Consider the following 15,557-nt stretch of genomic DNA (forward strand, 5'->3'; position numbering starts at 1 on the left):
CTGATGGTAGAAATTGCTGCTGTATTTACAGGAAAACATTTCCACCAATATAAAGCCTCTCTCTCACACCTTTGAGGATTAAATACTTTTCTGACACTTTGCTCCTGTCCCTGCCTGATACTTGGAAATTTCAGGGGCTGTCGTATTTAGGCCCTCTTCTAACTGCCTCAGTGTCACTTGCCATCAGTTAAACCTGCCATTGTTGACATGATTAAACAGAAGACATTCCTGTCTTGTCCAATTTTTGTCTGTGATGTACCTTACCTGGAGTTCTCTTGGAGAAGTTTATAGACCTGGCTATCTTCTTGCGATACTGTTCAAATGAGGTAAAGCTGTATTCTCAGTCCTACTTTATATGTAATATGGAAGAAAGGAGAAATTTGAAAGCATCTGCATTTGGAATTTTGAATTCAAAAACTTGAGAGTAATTTATTGCAGATATTTAGTTTAAAACATCTTCCTTTTTCTCTATCAAATAGGAAAACAACTAAAATAGCCACATGCTACTTACCACAGATTTCTTGGGAGAATGTTTCTTTGCAGGAACGTGGATATCAACCCTTGGTAGCTTTGCATTCTGTACTTTCAAATCTTCCAGAGCATTACTAATTCAGATTTAGACCTGAGACACAAAAGTAGACATGTACTTTTTAATGCATGTGACCTTAATTATAACTCTCCAAAGAACCCCAGATGGTATCTCTGTTAAAGAAAATTTAGGCAATAAACTTGATATATTTAAATATATCATCCAAAATTCCCTATGGCCTCATGATTACTTGTAACCATGAAAACTAGACTTCAGGTTGGCTCTGAGTAGTACACACAGGAGTATGTCATCATTGGCCCATTGTTTCTACTCCTTTCTGCTCATTCAAAAGAACTGCAATTCCTGAAATACAGATCCAGAAATGATATGCCGAGGGTTAGGAGAAAGTGTTACTGCAGCCTCTTGCTTTTCCCCAGCAGATCAGTTTACTTCTCTGACTCTAAAGTGGCTTTTATAAGCAAGGGTCTTAGCATTGTTTGATTTTGTCTGCAGACTGTAGAATAACACTTTCACCACCATTTTTTTAAAAGGAACATTGTATTTAGGAACTATAGTAGCGCATGCCTGTAATCCCAGCACTTGGGGCGGGGGGGCTGAGGCAGGAGGATTGTTGTGAGTTCTAGACCAGCCTGGGCTACAAAGTGAGCTTCAAGGCCAGCCTGAACTGCATAGTGAGACCCTGTCTCAAAAAGACAAAAAAAAAAAAAAAAAAAACAAAGGGAAATAAAAATACTCTTTGGAGATGACATACCGTGTTCACAGATCTTCTTGAGTACTGTGATGTGCAAGGATGATGTTGGGCCGTGGCTGAACTTCTGGCCCCCTAGGGATTCAGGCCACATTTATTCATGGTTGGGCTGGGCAATGGCAAGAACACACATAGCGCTGAATACTTGTTGCTCATGAAAATGATGGTGTTAAGGGTAGAGAGCGCCGCGTCTGTCAATAATACGTTGGAAGTAAAGCGCTCTTCTCAGCCAGGCCAGTACCTGCCAGTTACCGATAGGTTATTAATCTGAATCATCAAGAAAGTAGACCCATCATTTGAGTCTTGATTAAAACTTGATTAATTTTTTTAAAAGGATTAATATTGTCTTTTTGAAGGAAGAGTTGAAGTACCTTCTTTACCTTACAGATTTCCAGTGAGGAATTATCAACCAAGAAGGAACAGTTATCTGAAGCACTTCAGAACATGCAGCTGTTTTTGGCTAAACATGGAGACAAGTATGTTGATTTTCATCAGCTCTTTCATCAGAATTAGGGACGTGTTCTTAAAAATGGTCAGCAAGGCAGAAGGTGGTAAATTTTAATTGAGATTATAAAAATGGAATTGTAAGTGCAATTAATATAAAGTATATAAACTTAATAATGTCTTACTACTCTAGCACAACTTAAAAATGTGCCTACTATCCACATATATTAGTGAAAAAGAAACAGGCTCCGAGAAGTGAAAAGTAGTAGCTAGTGAGTGGCAGAGGTGAGAGCCAAGCCAGGCCTCCAAGCCTAAGTAGTGCCCTGTGGGACCGCCTTGTGCAAAATGTGTGTAAATATGTGCCTTATTCTTGCTGTACTTTTTCATACTGTATTTTGGTTCTGCTTTTTACAAGAAACTTCCTATATTTTAAGCAGTGACTCAGAGAAGGAACATGCTTATCTTAAACTCTTTTTGAACATCCTCATTAGGATTATTCCAGAATGGGTTTGGATTGTAGTTTAGAGAATCTGTTGACTTCCTTGTAAGCATCTCTTTATCCTTCAGTTTAAAGTAGTATTTTCTTGAAAAATGCTACTTTATTGCCCCTTTTCTTTTTTTTTTTTTTTTTTTTTTGTTTTTTTCCGGTGTGAGGCTGTTTCACCGGGAACCGAACTCACGACCTTGCGCTTGCCAGTCAGGCGCTTTTGCCGCTGAGCTAAATCCCCAGCCCCCTTATTGCCCCTTTTCATGATGGGATTAACAGTAGGTTCTTTCCTCATCAGATAACAGCAGTTTTTATTCTGGAAATTTGTGTGTTGGAGAGGTATGGATATATTAGTTCAAACATTTTCCTTCATTCCCTTTCTCAGGCAAGGGAAAGACTCCTAGATGTTTTTAGGGCCATACTTAATTTTCCATGACCTGAGCAGTATGTACTATACCTGAGCTGTATTTTGAGATCATCTCATTATGTCATCAGGCCTAATATATAATTTTTGTACTAGAAAATGAGCATTTATTCTTTTTCATACTTTCTGGTTATTTTAGAATGACAGATGAAGAAAGAAACGAATTAGAAAAACAAGTGAAAACTCTTCAAGAAGGATATAATTTATTATTTAGTGAATGTCTAAAACAACTGGAAGAATCACAAACCTCAGGAGATATAAATATAGAGGAGAAGGTAATGTTATTTATTAAGTGTGAGGCTGTTTCAAGAAACTTAGTTATTGCATGATTATGGAGATGACCTATGTCAATAATATATTACCTTGAGTTTTTTACATAGATAAAATATGGACAAAGTTTATTTACATGTTTGGAGATTTCAGTGTCATTTATTAAGTGCAATCTTATACTTGCTGTTTATCAGCTTGTACGACATCTTAATCTCTGCCTTGCATGGTAAAGAAAGAATGATTCATTTCTCTAACTCTCTTGTTTAAAAGCCATTTTCTGCTATAGTAGGTATTTTATGATAAAATATGTTAGTAGGCGTTTTATGATAAATATGCAGGTCATCTCTAATGGTGACATTTATATGCTATGGGGTTTGTTTGATTTTCAGAGATACCCATGAGAGTTACTCAAGTAATATGAGTCCATATATTATAGTGAAGGTACCCCCATATCTTTTTAAAATAGGCATCTTTTCAAGTTTTTTTTTCAACTTGGCAGTGCATATCAACATGCCAAACATAATATTCAGTGTTTTTAAAGTTCTCCTTTTATTTAATTCCATTTCCCCTGAGAATACTTTCTGCATAATGGTCACATTTGGGGAGTAGGTAGCAGTTTTTCTCATTCCTTAATTTTTAGTGTCTTTGAAGTAGTATGCTGTAAACATCAGTAGCATGGGGTTTGATTCTCTCTTTCATGTCACTAGACATTAATCTCACGCAAATACAGAAAGCATGACTTGCCTTCTAGGTGTGTGTTCTGTTCTCTCATTGTCATCATCCACTCTGCTGTGTCTTCACTAACCTTGTTAATGTACACGATATGAAGTTTTCAATTCACAGATGCATGTTGTTTCAAAGCTTTTATCACATCCTGTGCTGTTGAATAGATCACTGACATAGATCACTTGTGCATTTGAGCTGCCTAACATTCAGAGCATTGCTGCACCTTGGTAAGTAGAGGACTTTTATGATGAAGTGTATTCTTAAAAACTCAGAACCAAAAACTAAGTTGCATGGAATTCTGCCCTCCCTTGTGCAACAGACTGACCTGATACTTTTGCATTTTCCTTTCAGCTGGATAAAGTGATTGCAGGCACCATTGATCAGACAACTGGAGAAGTCCTTTCAGTCTTTCAGGCAGTTTTAAGAGGCCTCATTGATTATGACACAGGAATCAGGTTACTTGAGACACAGCTGCTGATTTCTGGTCTCATTTCACCAGAATTAAGAAAGTGTTTTGACCTCAAAGATGCCAAAAGTCATGGCCTTATTGATGAACAAATTCTATGCCAACTCAAAGAACTAAATAAAGCTAAGGAGATTATTTCTGCTTCATCATCTACCAAAATACCTATACTAGATGCTTTGGCTCAAGGCATGGTATCAGAGTCTATGGCTGTTAAAGTTCTTGAGATCCTGTTTTCTACTGGATTTCTAGTTATCCCAGCCACTGGAGAACACTTGACCTTGCAGAAGGCTTTCCAGAAGAACTTGGTTTCCTCAGCATTGTTTTCTAAAGTCCTGGAAAGGCAAAATACGTGCAAAGATCTTATTGACCCCTGCACCTCTGAGAAGGTGTCTTTATCAGATATGGTACAAAGAAGTATTTTACAAGAAAATACTGGAATGTGGCTTCTACCTGTGAGACCACAGGAAGGGGGCCGGATAACGTTAAAATGTGGAAGAAGCATAAGCATTCTAAGAGCAGCTCATGAAGGTCTCATAGACCGTGAGACCATGTTTCGGTTGTTAGGTGCCCAGCTTCTGTCTGGTGGTCTGATCGAGAGCACCTCTGGTCAGAAGCTGACTGTTGAAGAAGCCTTGGCAGAGGGGGTGATCGACGGAAATACTGCCCATGGTATTCTCACCTATCAGGTTCAGACAGGTGGGATCATCTGCTCCAACCCTGCTAAACGCCTGACTGTGGATGAAGCAGTCCAGTGTGATCTGATCACTTCCAGCAGTGCTCTTTTGGTCCTGGAGGCTCAGCGAGGCTATGTTGGCCTCATCTGGCCCCACTCTGGTGAAATATTCCCTACATCTTCTTCTTTGCAGCAAGAGTTGATTACAAATGAATTGGCATATAAAATTCTGAATGGCAGGCAGAAAATAGCTGCTCTCTATATTCCAGAAAGTTCTCAAGTCATTGATTTGGATGTCGCTAAGCAGCTAGGAATTATAGACAACAACACAGCATCGATTTTAAAAAATATAGCACTGCCAGATAAAATGCCAGATTTAGGAGATTTAGAAGCTTGTAAGAATGCCAGAAGATGGCTCTCTTTTTGTAAATTCCAGCCATCAACAGTTCATGATTATAGACAAGAAGAGGATGGTTTTGAAGGAGAAGAACCAGGGGCAATTCAGAGCTCAGAACAGACTAAGAAATTATTCTTATCTTACTTGATGGTCAACAGTTACATGGATGCGAACACAGGGCAGAGGCTTTTGATGTATGATGGAGACTTGCAGGAGGCTGTCGGCATGCTCCTGGATGGCTGTGGTGCTGAGTTTGGTGAGGATGCAGCCATGAGAGACAGTCTGGATGTTGTAGGTGTCCCTGGTCTATTTCTTAATAGTGCTGCCAGTAAGGGAAAGGATGGATGTGTGGCTTCACTGACTAGTTCTGATAAATGTCACTGCAGAGAACCTGGCCATAGAGAGATTCCTGAAAATTGCAAGAGTGCCATAGATGAAGAGTTTGATGAAATGGGAAATAATGCTATCCGTAGTGAACTTTGTCAGTCAGAAAACATGATAGCAACTGATCAGGAAGTTAACACTTCGCTCAGCCTGTGCGTTCCCAATCCTGTGTCATATGTAAAACAGACTCAACCTACAGAGGCTAGCACACTTAGACATGACTCTGAAAACATACTTAAAAGCTGTGAAAATCAAAGCCAGTTTGAAACAAACAAACATGCAGATGAATGTAGTCATTCTAAAAACATTCAAAACTTTGCAAATGATTTGATAGCAAGTCCTGTTGTGAAATCAAAAACTGACAGGCTCTATGATGTGAGTGAAACAAAGACTAAGGATGACATAAACCAGGATTCATCCAGCTTTGTCTACTCCTCCAGGCTAAGTGCCTTACTAAGTCATGATAAATTGAGGCATAGTCAGAAAGGTTTTTGTGATGTACACTCCCCAGAGAGCAATGGGAATCACTGTGAAGCCTCCTCACTGTCAGTAGGTGACCAAAGCACATTGCCAGATCAAAGAACAGGAGAAAGTTTCCAAGACCAGTTTCTTGGAATTGCAGCTATTAACATCACTTTACAAGGAGAATGCAGGGAGCAAACGCCTTTTAACATTGCTTGTAGTCATCCTCAAGTACAATATCCCAGTGATGAATACATGTCACATACTTTGTCTGAGAATGAAGAAGTGTGTACTGCTTCTCAGCAGACACCTACAGGAAAGCAAAGTGAATCTGAAGTGGAAGAGTCCTCCTGTGCCATGGCCCAGGAGCACAGTACCGCCAGCGAAAGTGCATTTCCTATCTGTGGTGCCCCTGTGCTTGAGGAGACCATCAGTGCTGGTGACTATGAGACGTCACTGCTGGATGATCAGCAGAGTGGCACAGGAACGGACACCGATAGTGATGATGATTTTTATGATACCCCCTTGTTTGAAGATGATGACCATGATTCTCTGCTTCTCGAAGGTGATAACCAGGATTGTCTGCGGCCTGAGGACTATGACATACTGCAAGAGGAAGATGATGGGATGGTTTCTCCTGTTGATGTTTTCTATGATATTTCCAAAGAGAATGAAAGTTCTGAGGTTCCCCAGGGAGGATTAGTTGGCAGCTTAAGTGTGAGAGGCGAAGCACAGTGTCTTCAAGGTTTTCCTCTGGGTAATGAGAAAGCTGAATTAGATACTAGTAACAGGAAACATTTAAGTTCAGTTGGCTCAGACAAGGTGATTGAGTGGTCAGTGGAAACTTCATCAGAAAGGGAACACACAAATGACCTTGAGGGTGGTGAGTCTGACTCACTGACTGATTGTGAAATGATAGGCAGGAAAGGGAGCTATGGTGATTCATTAGAATTTGGTGACAGTGGCAGTTGGAGAAGAAAAGAATATGTAACTGGCCAGACCGATACTAACTATTTTGATTCTACGCAAAGTGAAGAAAGCTGTGGGGATTATCTGTGTGACAGTAATGATGAGGATGATGATGTCGATATTGGTGATGATGGAGGGGAAGGAGTGGGAGATGAGAATGGAAAGTCTGAAGATAACCAGTTGTGTGCCATGGCTGAAAAGGAAAATAGCGATGAAAATCAATGTATTAAAATGCTTCTCCTGGATAAAATGCATGATTATAGTTCTCTAGGAACACAGCAAAGTGTAAGTGTTTTACAGTTAGAATCAACTAGTAAGAGCAGCTTAGTTAGTGAAAGAAACAGTCTTCAGGAACGCACAACTGGGGTTGCTGGAAAAAGCAGAGAAAATGTGCTGAGTCATGAGGTAGCGCTTACGGATACATTGCTGCCTAACACGGGGGACACTGAGTCAGGAACACTCTTTGGTCCTTCAGGTGTTTTACAGAATAGTGTCAGTTCAGCTTCTGAATTAGAGGTTGATCTAATGAATACAAAGATGATTCAAGGACCAGAATCTGTCTGTCTTGAGAGTGTAACAGCCAAAATCAACCCATCTGTTGATGAAATCCTTGGTTCCCAGCCCGAATTAGTAGGAAAACCTACAGAAAGCCAGCTGTTACTCACAGCCTGTGTAACTGCCAGAGATCGCCAGGGAAATGGGAGAAGCCAAGTGAAAGGGAAAGGTGACAAAAGCAGTACACTGATGGAGGGTGCTGTGCCTGCCCAGAAAATGCACTTAGGTAAAGAAGTGCTTACAGAAGATCCAGAAGAAGAAGATAAAGATCTCAAGTGTTCACGTAATAAAAGCACAAGGGAGAGCCTCAATTTAGTTGAAAGTCAGTATCCATTTCCTGAGATCACAAACAGTGAAGATGGTGATCAGAGAGGAACCCCTGAGAAGGTGACTGGAACTCTTAAAGAGGAACCAAAAAATGTAGCAACAGTGGTTCGTAAAAGTCCTGTTCAATTTGAGGATCTTGAAGAAATATTTCAGACATCAGTTTCCAAAGTGATCAATGATGACATTACTTCAGATGTTGTTGGAGGGAATGCCACTGCTGAGAAAGATTCATTCACCGATGGACCTGGGAAAGAGCTTGATCTGCTTACTTTCTTAAAGCATAGTGCTGAAAATATAAAGGCAAAAGATGTGCTGAAACCAAAGGAAGATAGCCCCAGCCATATTTTAATAGCTGATTCACCCATGAGAGAAGATTTACAATCAGGGATTAATAGTGCAAAAGAGAATTTGATTCCTACACAAGAAGACTGGCCTCCAAGTGAGATGCTGCAGCAGAGTGATCTTATTACTGAAAAAAGTGTCTCAGAAGAAGGAATAGAAGTTCCTCAGTTCACACCAGAAAATAATGAAGTCATACTTCCAGGCTTGACCATTAAAGATACAGAAGACATTGGGGAAAGTACTGATCATATGAAGTCAGAGGTCTGTATAAATGAAATAAGGAATGATAACCCCACTAATACTTTAGATACTGACTACTCATTCTTAAAAATTGACAATAAGAAAGAGGGAATTGAGAAACAGCCACCAAAAGAACACACTTTGTCTCCAAAACATCATGAAAAGGTGGGACAGGTGGCAGAACTATCTCAGGTATTTATGGAGGATGTAAAAGATATCTTAAAAAGCAAATTGAAAAGTAATATGAATCCTCAAGAAGTGGATGACCCTTCAGCTTGTGCAGACCCTGAAACTTTCATTCAAAACTTAACTAAAAGGATTAGCTCATCACAGTTGGTACATGAAGCATCTAATGTGCCCATCCACTCTAAAATCAGTGACTGCCCTGGAGTTTTCCCCATGAATAACTTAGAACTGAAGGCAGAGAGTAGAGATGATCCTTTCTGTATTGCAAATGTTAATTCTGAGCATCTCCTTGATATACTGAAGCAAAATCCATGTAGCCCAAAAATTACAGGACTGTTTGAATTGATGAGAGAGTTAACTCGGATGGAATGTGATCTAGAGCAAAGAGGTATTTCATCTAAAGTACTTCCAATGCAGCTTGAAAATGCTTTCTATAAGCTGCTTGCTGATAGATATTCAGAAAACGAAGAACAAGTTAGAGACTCGAGTCAAAAAGTATGTGCCACTTCTGAGATAGTGGATGAAAAGCCACATGTTTTTGGTGGTCTTAAAAGCAAAGAAGGAAACCACTGTTCCCCTGATTTACAAACCATAAAAGAAATGCAACTGGAAAGCTCGGTTGTGTGTGCATCGGCATTGCCAAGAGATGAGAGGTTTGAAGACCTACGCAGTGATTTCCCAAACCATGTGGGATGCATTGCTGGATCAAAAGAAATAATTTCTGGAGATAACGCAATGGAAAAAGTAAGTTGATTTTTATATCCTATGTGGAAGTATTTTATACTAGTTAACTTTCCCATCTCTGAGACATAATACCCAACACCACAACTTAAAGGAAACTTTTTAGCTCATGGTTTCAGGAGATCAGTACATGGTTAGCAGGCTCCAAGCAGAACCCTCATGGTAGAAAGATGTGACCTAGCATAGCTTCTCAATTCAGGGCAGCCAGAGAGTATAGTAGGTAACAGGGCCAGAGACGTGAGGGGCCATATGGTACCATGGCCACACCTCTGCAACACACCATGGGCATATTTACTAACCTGCTAAGAATTTCTTAATCCAGTGAAGTTGGTACATCAGGATTGATAGTCACATATCTGCATGAAATATTTGGGAATAATCTTTTATATGTTTTATTTGCTTTCAAAATCTGCATAAAGGCTCTTGAGTTCAAATGTTCAAATTTGTTTTTAGTTTTCCAGTGAATTGCAGCAGTGTTCATGGCACACTGAAAAAATGCAGGAGTATTTAGCTTTCCTTCAAGATATGAAGCTTCCTTTAGATAACCAGGAATCTGTGGATAGCAATCTAGAAGCTTTAAAAAATCAACTTAAACAATTAGAGGTAAGAATTGTCTGCTGCTGTTGTAGTGAGCTTTCCATGACTCTGACAGACACCAGAGATAATTAGAGGCCTCCTGGTGCTCATCGCTTGAGAGTTTCCGTTTCCTGACCATTGGCGCTGGTGCTTTCGGCTTGTGGTGAGGCAGCACATCATAGTGATAAGTGTGTGGCAGAGCAGAACCACTTACCTTGCAAAACCACAAGTGTGTGGTGGCACACAGCTGTAATCCCAGCACTTGGGAGGCTGAGGCAGGAGGACAGCTGCAATTTTGAGGCTAGCCTGGGCTACAAAGTGAGTTTAAGACCAGCCTGAACTATACAGTAAAACTCTGCCTCAGAAGGACCAAAACAAAATGAAATAACCATTTACCTCACGGTGGGGGAACCAAGAGAGAGACTGGGTGAGCACAGTCCACTTTGAGTGCATGTCCCCAGTGATCCAGAGCCTCCTGTCTGTTAAAGTTTCTACCACTTCCTGGGGACACCAAGCTGGGGTCAAAGCCATGGCCCTCAGGGGATATTCCCACTCTAAACTGTGGTATCTGGCTGTTTATGGATAATACCAGTTAACATGAGATTTGAAAAAATGGAGTACTTATATTTCATTTTTACATTTTTCTTTGAGTAGTAAATATATCTGGGATTTATATCTTTATAGACATTCAAGTTGAGACTGTCTCCAGTTGCTGTGATTTTAAGAAAGGATATGAAATTGGCAGAAGACTTCTCAAAGTCTCTTCCCAGTGATTTTCCTAGAAGGTATCTTGAAGAATTAAATTTGAGCCACCAGAGTTTGCAGACTGCCTTCTCTTCCCTGAGCAACATGTCTTCAGAAAGAATGAAACAGATCATGCTTGCAATTGACTCTGAAATGGTGGGTACGGACATGGCAAAGTTTTAATTAACTTTGATTATTTGAAAATTTAGTTATAACATTTTTGATGTTAGGCCTTTAAAAACAGAATCACTATTTGTAGGACTTTGAAATTTGGAGGGCGTAAAGAAATGAATGCATACTTTTATTTTGTAGTCCAAACTAGAAGTTTCCTATGAAGAATTTCTGCATAAACTTAAGTCATTCTCAGAATTGATATCAGAGAGGAGCAGATCTGTGAAGGATCTTAAGACCATGAAAGCTGAAGATACTGAAAATGTAAAGAAAAATTTGGAGTTTCTTAAGGCAAGTGTCAAAGTAAATATGGCAAAGGACATTACAAAACCTGTGGATTTAATATAAGTATTTAGGGAAAACATCCCCTCCCTAAGACTATGAAGAATTATTTCTTTTGTCTCTAATAGATACTTGTTCTTACTTGGCACAACTGTAAAATAATTACAAATCTATGGTTGTATTGTGATGCTATCCCAAATGCCTTCTTCAACTCTTACTACCACTGACATGTTTAGACCTAAGACTTCTGTATGTATGTAGTCACATAAATGCATAAGTTATAAATTAGTCATATAAAATTAGTCATATGAGTACATGATGGTATAAAAAGTATCTGTATGGTAGTCAGTTTTGCCATGATATTTTTGCAGGCTCTTAATTTGAACATAGTTCCCACAAACAGGATTGGGCTCGTTGCCTCAGAGTCTGAAAACTGAGATCCTGGTACATTTAATTCACATTTCAAATTGTCCATAATCTTGTTATTTATTACCTCAGTTTAGTGGATATTCTAAGTATTAGCAAGGAGTATTTAAATGTGTGATAAATGTACCTATGTTAAATCTTTACCCTTTTTCAGTTGCATTTTAAATATGATGTAACAGGCAAAGAAAATATTCTTGGAGGAGTTCTCTGCTGTATAGAATAGTAACTACCATTGTATTTAAAAACTTGCTATCATCTGTTTCTAGGTGGTGGATTCTTGTTTAGTAATGAATAAAAGTCTTTAAACTTCCAAACCTCTGAAAAACCGTATTTTAAAAGGTGAATATTTTTGTTACTGTAACCCTTATCAATAGCCTCACTCTGTGTTGGTAACTTGTACGGCTTTGTTCACAGACTGTGTTACAAGACCTGGGGCATACCAGAATGCAGCTGGAGACTACTGCCTTCGATGTTCAGTTCTTCATTTCTGAATATGCACAAGATCTGTCTCCCAACCAAAGTAGACAACTGCTACGGCTCTTAAATGCAACTCAGAAGTGTTTTCTTGATGTGCAGGAATCAGTAACTATGCAGGTGGAACGTTTAGAGATACAGTTACAGCTAGAACGAGATCTTGATGATCAGAAGGTTTGCCTTTCTTTGTGGATTGGGAATTCTTTGTTTTTACTTCTTCAAGGTGAAGCCTTCATGTAGTTGCCCATTTATTTTACAGTATTAGGAACAATTTTCTAGACAGGCATTGGCAAGTAGGACACAGTACAGTGTTCCCACAGTCTATAACAGTGCTGTTTTTATAATGATCATGATCAGATGATTGTAATTTTCATGCCTCCCTAACGCTGCTCATTTTAAGTGGGACTCATATGTTTTTACCCCACAAATAGGAAAAATGCATGTACTCAGTAATTTCCAAGACATTAGAATCAGTTGAGGGCAGGTGGCTAAAGAAAGTTAAGAGTAGCATCTTTTTCCCCAAGGAAATGGTTTGGCACATCAACTCAGCATGGCTTCTGGAGCCACACTGCCTGTGTTTGTGTCATGCTGCCGCCTTCGTTGTGTGTAAGACCTGGGGCGAGGCACTTAACCTTCCTTTTCTCAATGGTAAAGTGGAAATAATAGCAATACTTACCTGGTAGTATTGAGAGCACTGATAAAGAAGTTACAGATACTTAGTACCTTGCCTAGGATGTGCTAGGCTGGTAGGAAAGATGAGCTATGTTTACTGTGTCTATAAGATGGATGATGAATAGGAAAATGAAAGATGCATGCAAATTGGTTTTGACTCAGCCTTTCAGGAGATGTGGTGAATTGCATTATAGTACTATATCTAATAGCAAGAATGAGTAAAGAGATGGGAATGCAGTTAGACACAGTGATTGGGTAAACATTGCATGCAATGTTACTATTTCTTGAAGCACAGGGCATTGTCTCTAACATGGTAACCTATTTATACATATCAGTTATGTTAACAGACAAGTCACGACTAACTTCTCTTTCAGTGTCCTTTTGCAGAATTAATTGTGTGTGTTGCAGGTTTCAAGAGCTTAAGAAAATGGGATGTTTCTCCTGTCGGTCAGAAGTTCCATCTCTTACACATATGCATGGCCAGTATTCTGCTGAGTAACTTCACCCCAGGGGTCTCTTTCCCTATATTTGGGACACGCTCGCACTTTCTGTTTCTCTTTGCTTAGTCTATACCCCAGTGCTATTATGTTTACAGCATACTTAAGTAAAAGCATAGGAGAGGGACTTTGGAAAAGTGTGTGCTAATCAGGAGCTATCACAGGGATGATTTTATGACCACGCATTGACGATGTTTGGGGTTTTCTCCACTTCAGACTGTGGCAGAGCGTCAGCATGAGTACAAAGAGAAACTCCAAGGGATATGTGATCTTCTCACCCAAACTGAAAACCGCCTCATCGGTCACCAAGAAGCCTTTGTGATTGGAGATGGCACGGTTGAGTTAAAGAAGTACAAGTCTGAGCAAGAGGTAGACTTGGACTTTGTATCAGCATCTCTCTGTCCCAGTAGGTTTGATTACTGTTGTTTGGAGGTCCACTGGGACTACTGAACGCTGCCAGGAATTTCAGATTTTTTTTTTCAGAGGCAAGGCACTTCTGAGCTGTAAACTTTATACTAAAAATTAGATTCTCAATTTGAAGCAGGCCAAGTAATTTTGCTGTCTTTTTTAGTCTAAGTTACTGGATGGAGGAGATACAAAGGAGACTTGTATGAATTAAAATTGGAACCCAAGCCGGGCGTGGTAGCACATGCCTGTAATCCCAGCACTCGGGAGGCTGAGGCAGGAGGATCTTGTGAGTTTGAGGCCAATCTGGGCTACAAAGTGAGCTCAAGGCCAGCCTGAATTGCATAGCAAGACCCTGTCTTAAAAAAAGACATACATACATACATACATACATAAATAGAATTGGAACCCGCTTAAGGCCAACAGACTCACTTGCAGATCAAGACAAATGGCCGAAACTTTGGGTTCTTGTTAGCTTTTTCTTACTCCTTTCACCTTTGTAATTTGTTCCTATTTATTGAAGGAAAATGGAAAAAAATAACAAAAACAACAAATAAAGACACCTTTATTTTGGTGTCAAGAGAAAGAGCATTCTCACTGTAACTGAATAGCTTTTGTTCCAGTTCCAGATTTTATCCATGGGTAGCTTCATAACTTCATCTCTGAGCCTGCATTTCCTCATTGTTATACTTTCATTGCTGCATTATCATAGAAGTTAAGTATATATTGTGAATTAAGTCGTTAGCAGAGTCACATAGTAATGACTCAATAAAAAAGGATCTGTCTCAATTCAAATAACTTCATAAAAATTTGAGAAGGTTTAACATATAAAGAAAAATGTCAAAACTCGAAAACAGTACAATATGGAGAACAAAAATGCATAATAACAAGAGGAAAGAATAGGGGAAATTACATATAGAAATTCCTTCCACCTGGAAAGCTATAAGTATGGCGAAAGGGATCTTAATCTTGAACTTCCTAGTATCCAGGGCAAAGAAGCAAATATCACATATTATTATTGAGTCTGGTGTTTAGAAAAAGAAAGCTCTTCATTCACTGAGGGAAGTATTTCTTTTTATCCTGAGCAGTAAATACATGTTAAAAATAAATGTTTAAAAACAACAAATAATAGTGTGCATTTATAAGCTTTTGTAAATGTACCTGTGTTAAAAATCTGCCATATGCATATTTGCATATATTATATATCAAAAACTTCAGTGTTATCAGTGTTTCACAAAGTACATTCTGCAAACCACACTCTTCTGTTAAGCATGAAAAAATCTCAAGCTTTTCTTTAGATTTCAAATAATATTAAATACAACTTCGGTAAGCCAGTCAACTAATTAACATATTCACTGTGCTTTTCAAACTGCCTGGGTTGTACTCTGCCTACCCCTCTTTTAGAATTATGACTCTATAAGAGTTATGTGGGTAATAATTTAACAGAGTGTTTTTTCTTTTGTGTTATAAGGAATTACAAAAAGATATGCAAAGAAGTGCACAAGCATTGGCAGAAATAGTCAAAAACACAGAGAACTTCTTAAAAGAGAATGGTGAAAAGCTGTCACAAGATGATAAGGCTTTGATTGAACAAAAACTTAGTGAAGCGAAGATTAAGTGTGAGCAGCTTAATTTGAAGGCAGAACAGTCGAAAAAGGAGCTGGATAAAGTTGTGAAGACAGCAATCAAGGAAGAAACGGAAAAGGTGCTTATTCACATATATAGTGCTTTGTTGCTTTGTTAGAAATGATTAATGTAACAGCTGCTTGACTTGGTTAAGTGTATCAGGCGGTAATGAGTGATAGCCCCAAAACTAGAATTGTTAGATTCCAGATATGTAATTGACTAAATACGACAAAAGATTTCAGAGTTGTCTTTCTTAAATTTTCTTAAAATTGAGGTAGGGTTGTGAAATGTGT

At 39.0% G+C, this 15,557-nt stretch overlaps 1 protein-coding gene across 7 annotated transcripts in view; it reads left to right on the forward strand.

Annotated features, from left to right (window-relative positions):
• The window catches only part of Dst (dystonin), a 434,906-nt gene that overhangs the window by 285,015 nt on the left and 134,334 nt on the right, over positions 1 to 15,557 (forward strand). For 5 of the 7 annotated variants that reach the window (XM_013505819.1, XM_013505822.1, XM_013505821.1 and 2 more), the window contains 9 exons: positions 1,686 to 1,774; positions 2,793 to 2,928; positions 4,001 to 9,394; positions 9,845 to 9,994; positions 10,652 to 10,867; positions 11,024 to 11,173; positions 12,005 to 12,238; positions 13,450 to 13,602; positions 15,110 to 15,343. In XM_013505819.1, the coding sequence (XP_013361273.1) occupies positions 1,686 to 1,774; positions 2,793 to 2,928; positions 4,001 to 9,394; positions 9,845 to 9,994; positions 10,652 to 10,867; positions 11,024 to 11,173; positions 12,005 to 12,238; positions 13,450 to 13,602; positions 15,110 to 15,343 (6,756 nt within the window). The remainder of the gene's footprint in view (positions 1 to 1,685; positions 1,775 to 2,792; positions 2,929 to 4,000; positions 9,395 to 9,844; positions 9,995 to 10,651; positions 10,868 to 11,023; positions 11,174 to 12,004; positions 12,239 to 13,449; positions 13,603 to 15,109; positions 15,344 to 15,557) is intronic. The other 2 variants (XM_005406890.2, XM_005406892.2) reach the window with 1 other exon arrangement.

This window comes from Chinchilla lanigera, unplaced genomic scaffold (genome assembly GCF_000276665.1).
Source record: "Chinchilla lanigera isolate Chin_1 unplaced genomic scaffold, ChiLan1.0 scaffold00101, whole genome shotgun sequence".
Classification (NCBI taxonomy): Eukaryota; Metazoa; Chordata; class Mammalia; order Rodentia; family Chinchillidae; genus Chinchilla; species Chinchilla lanigera.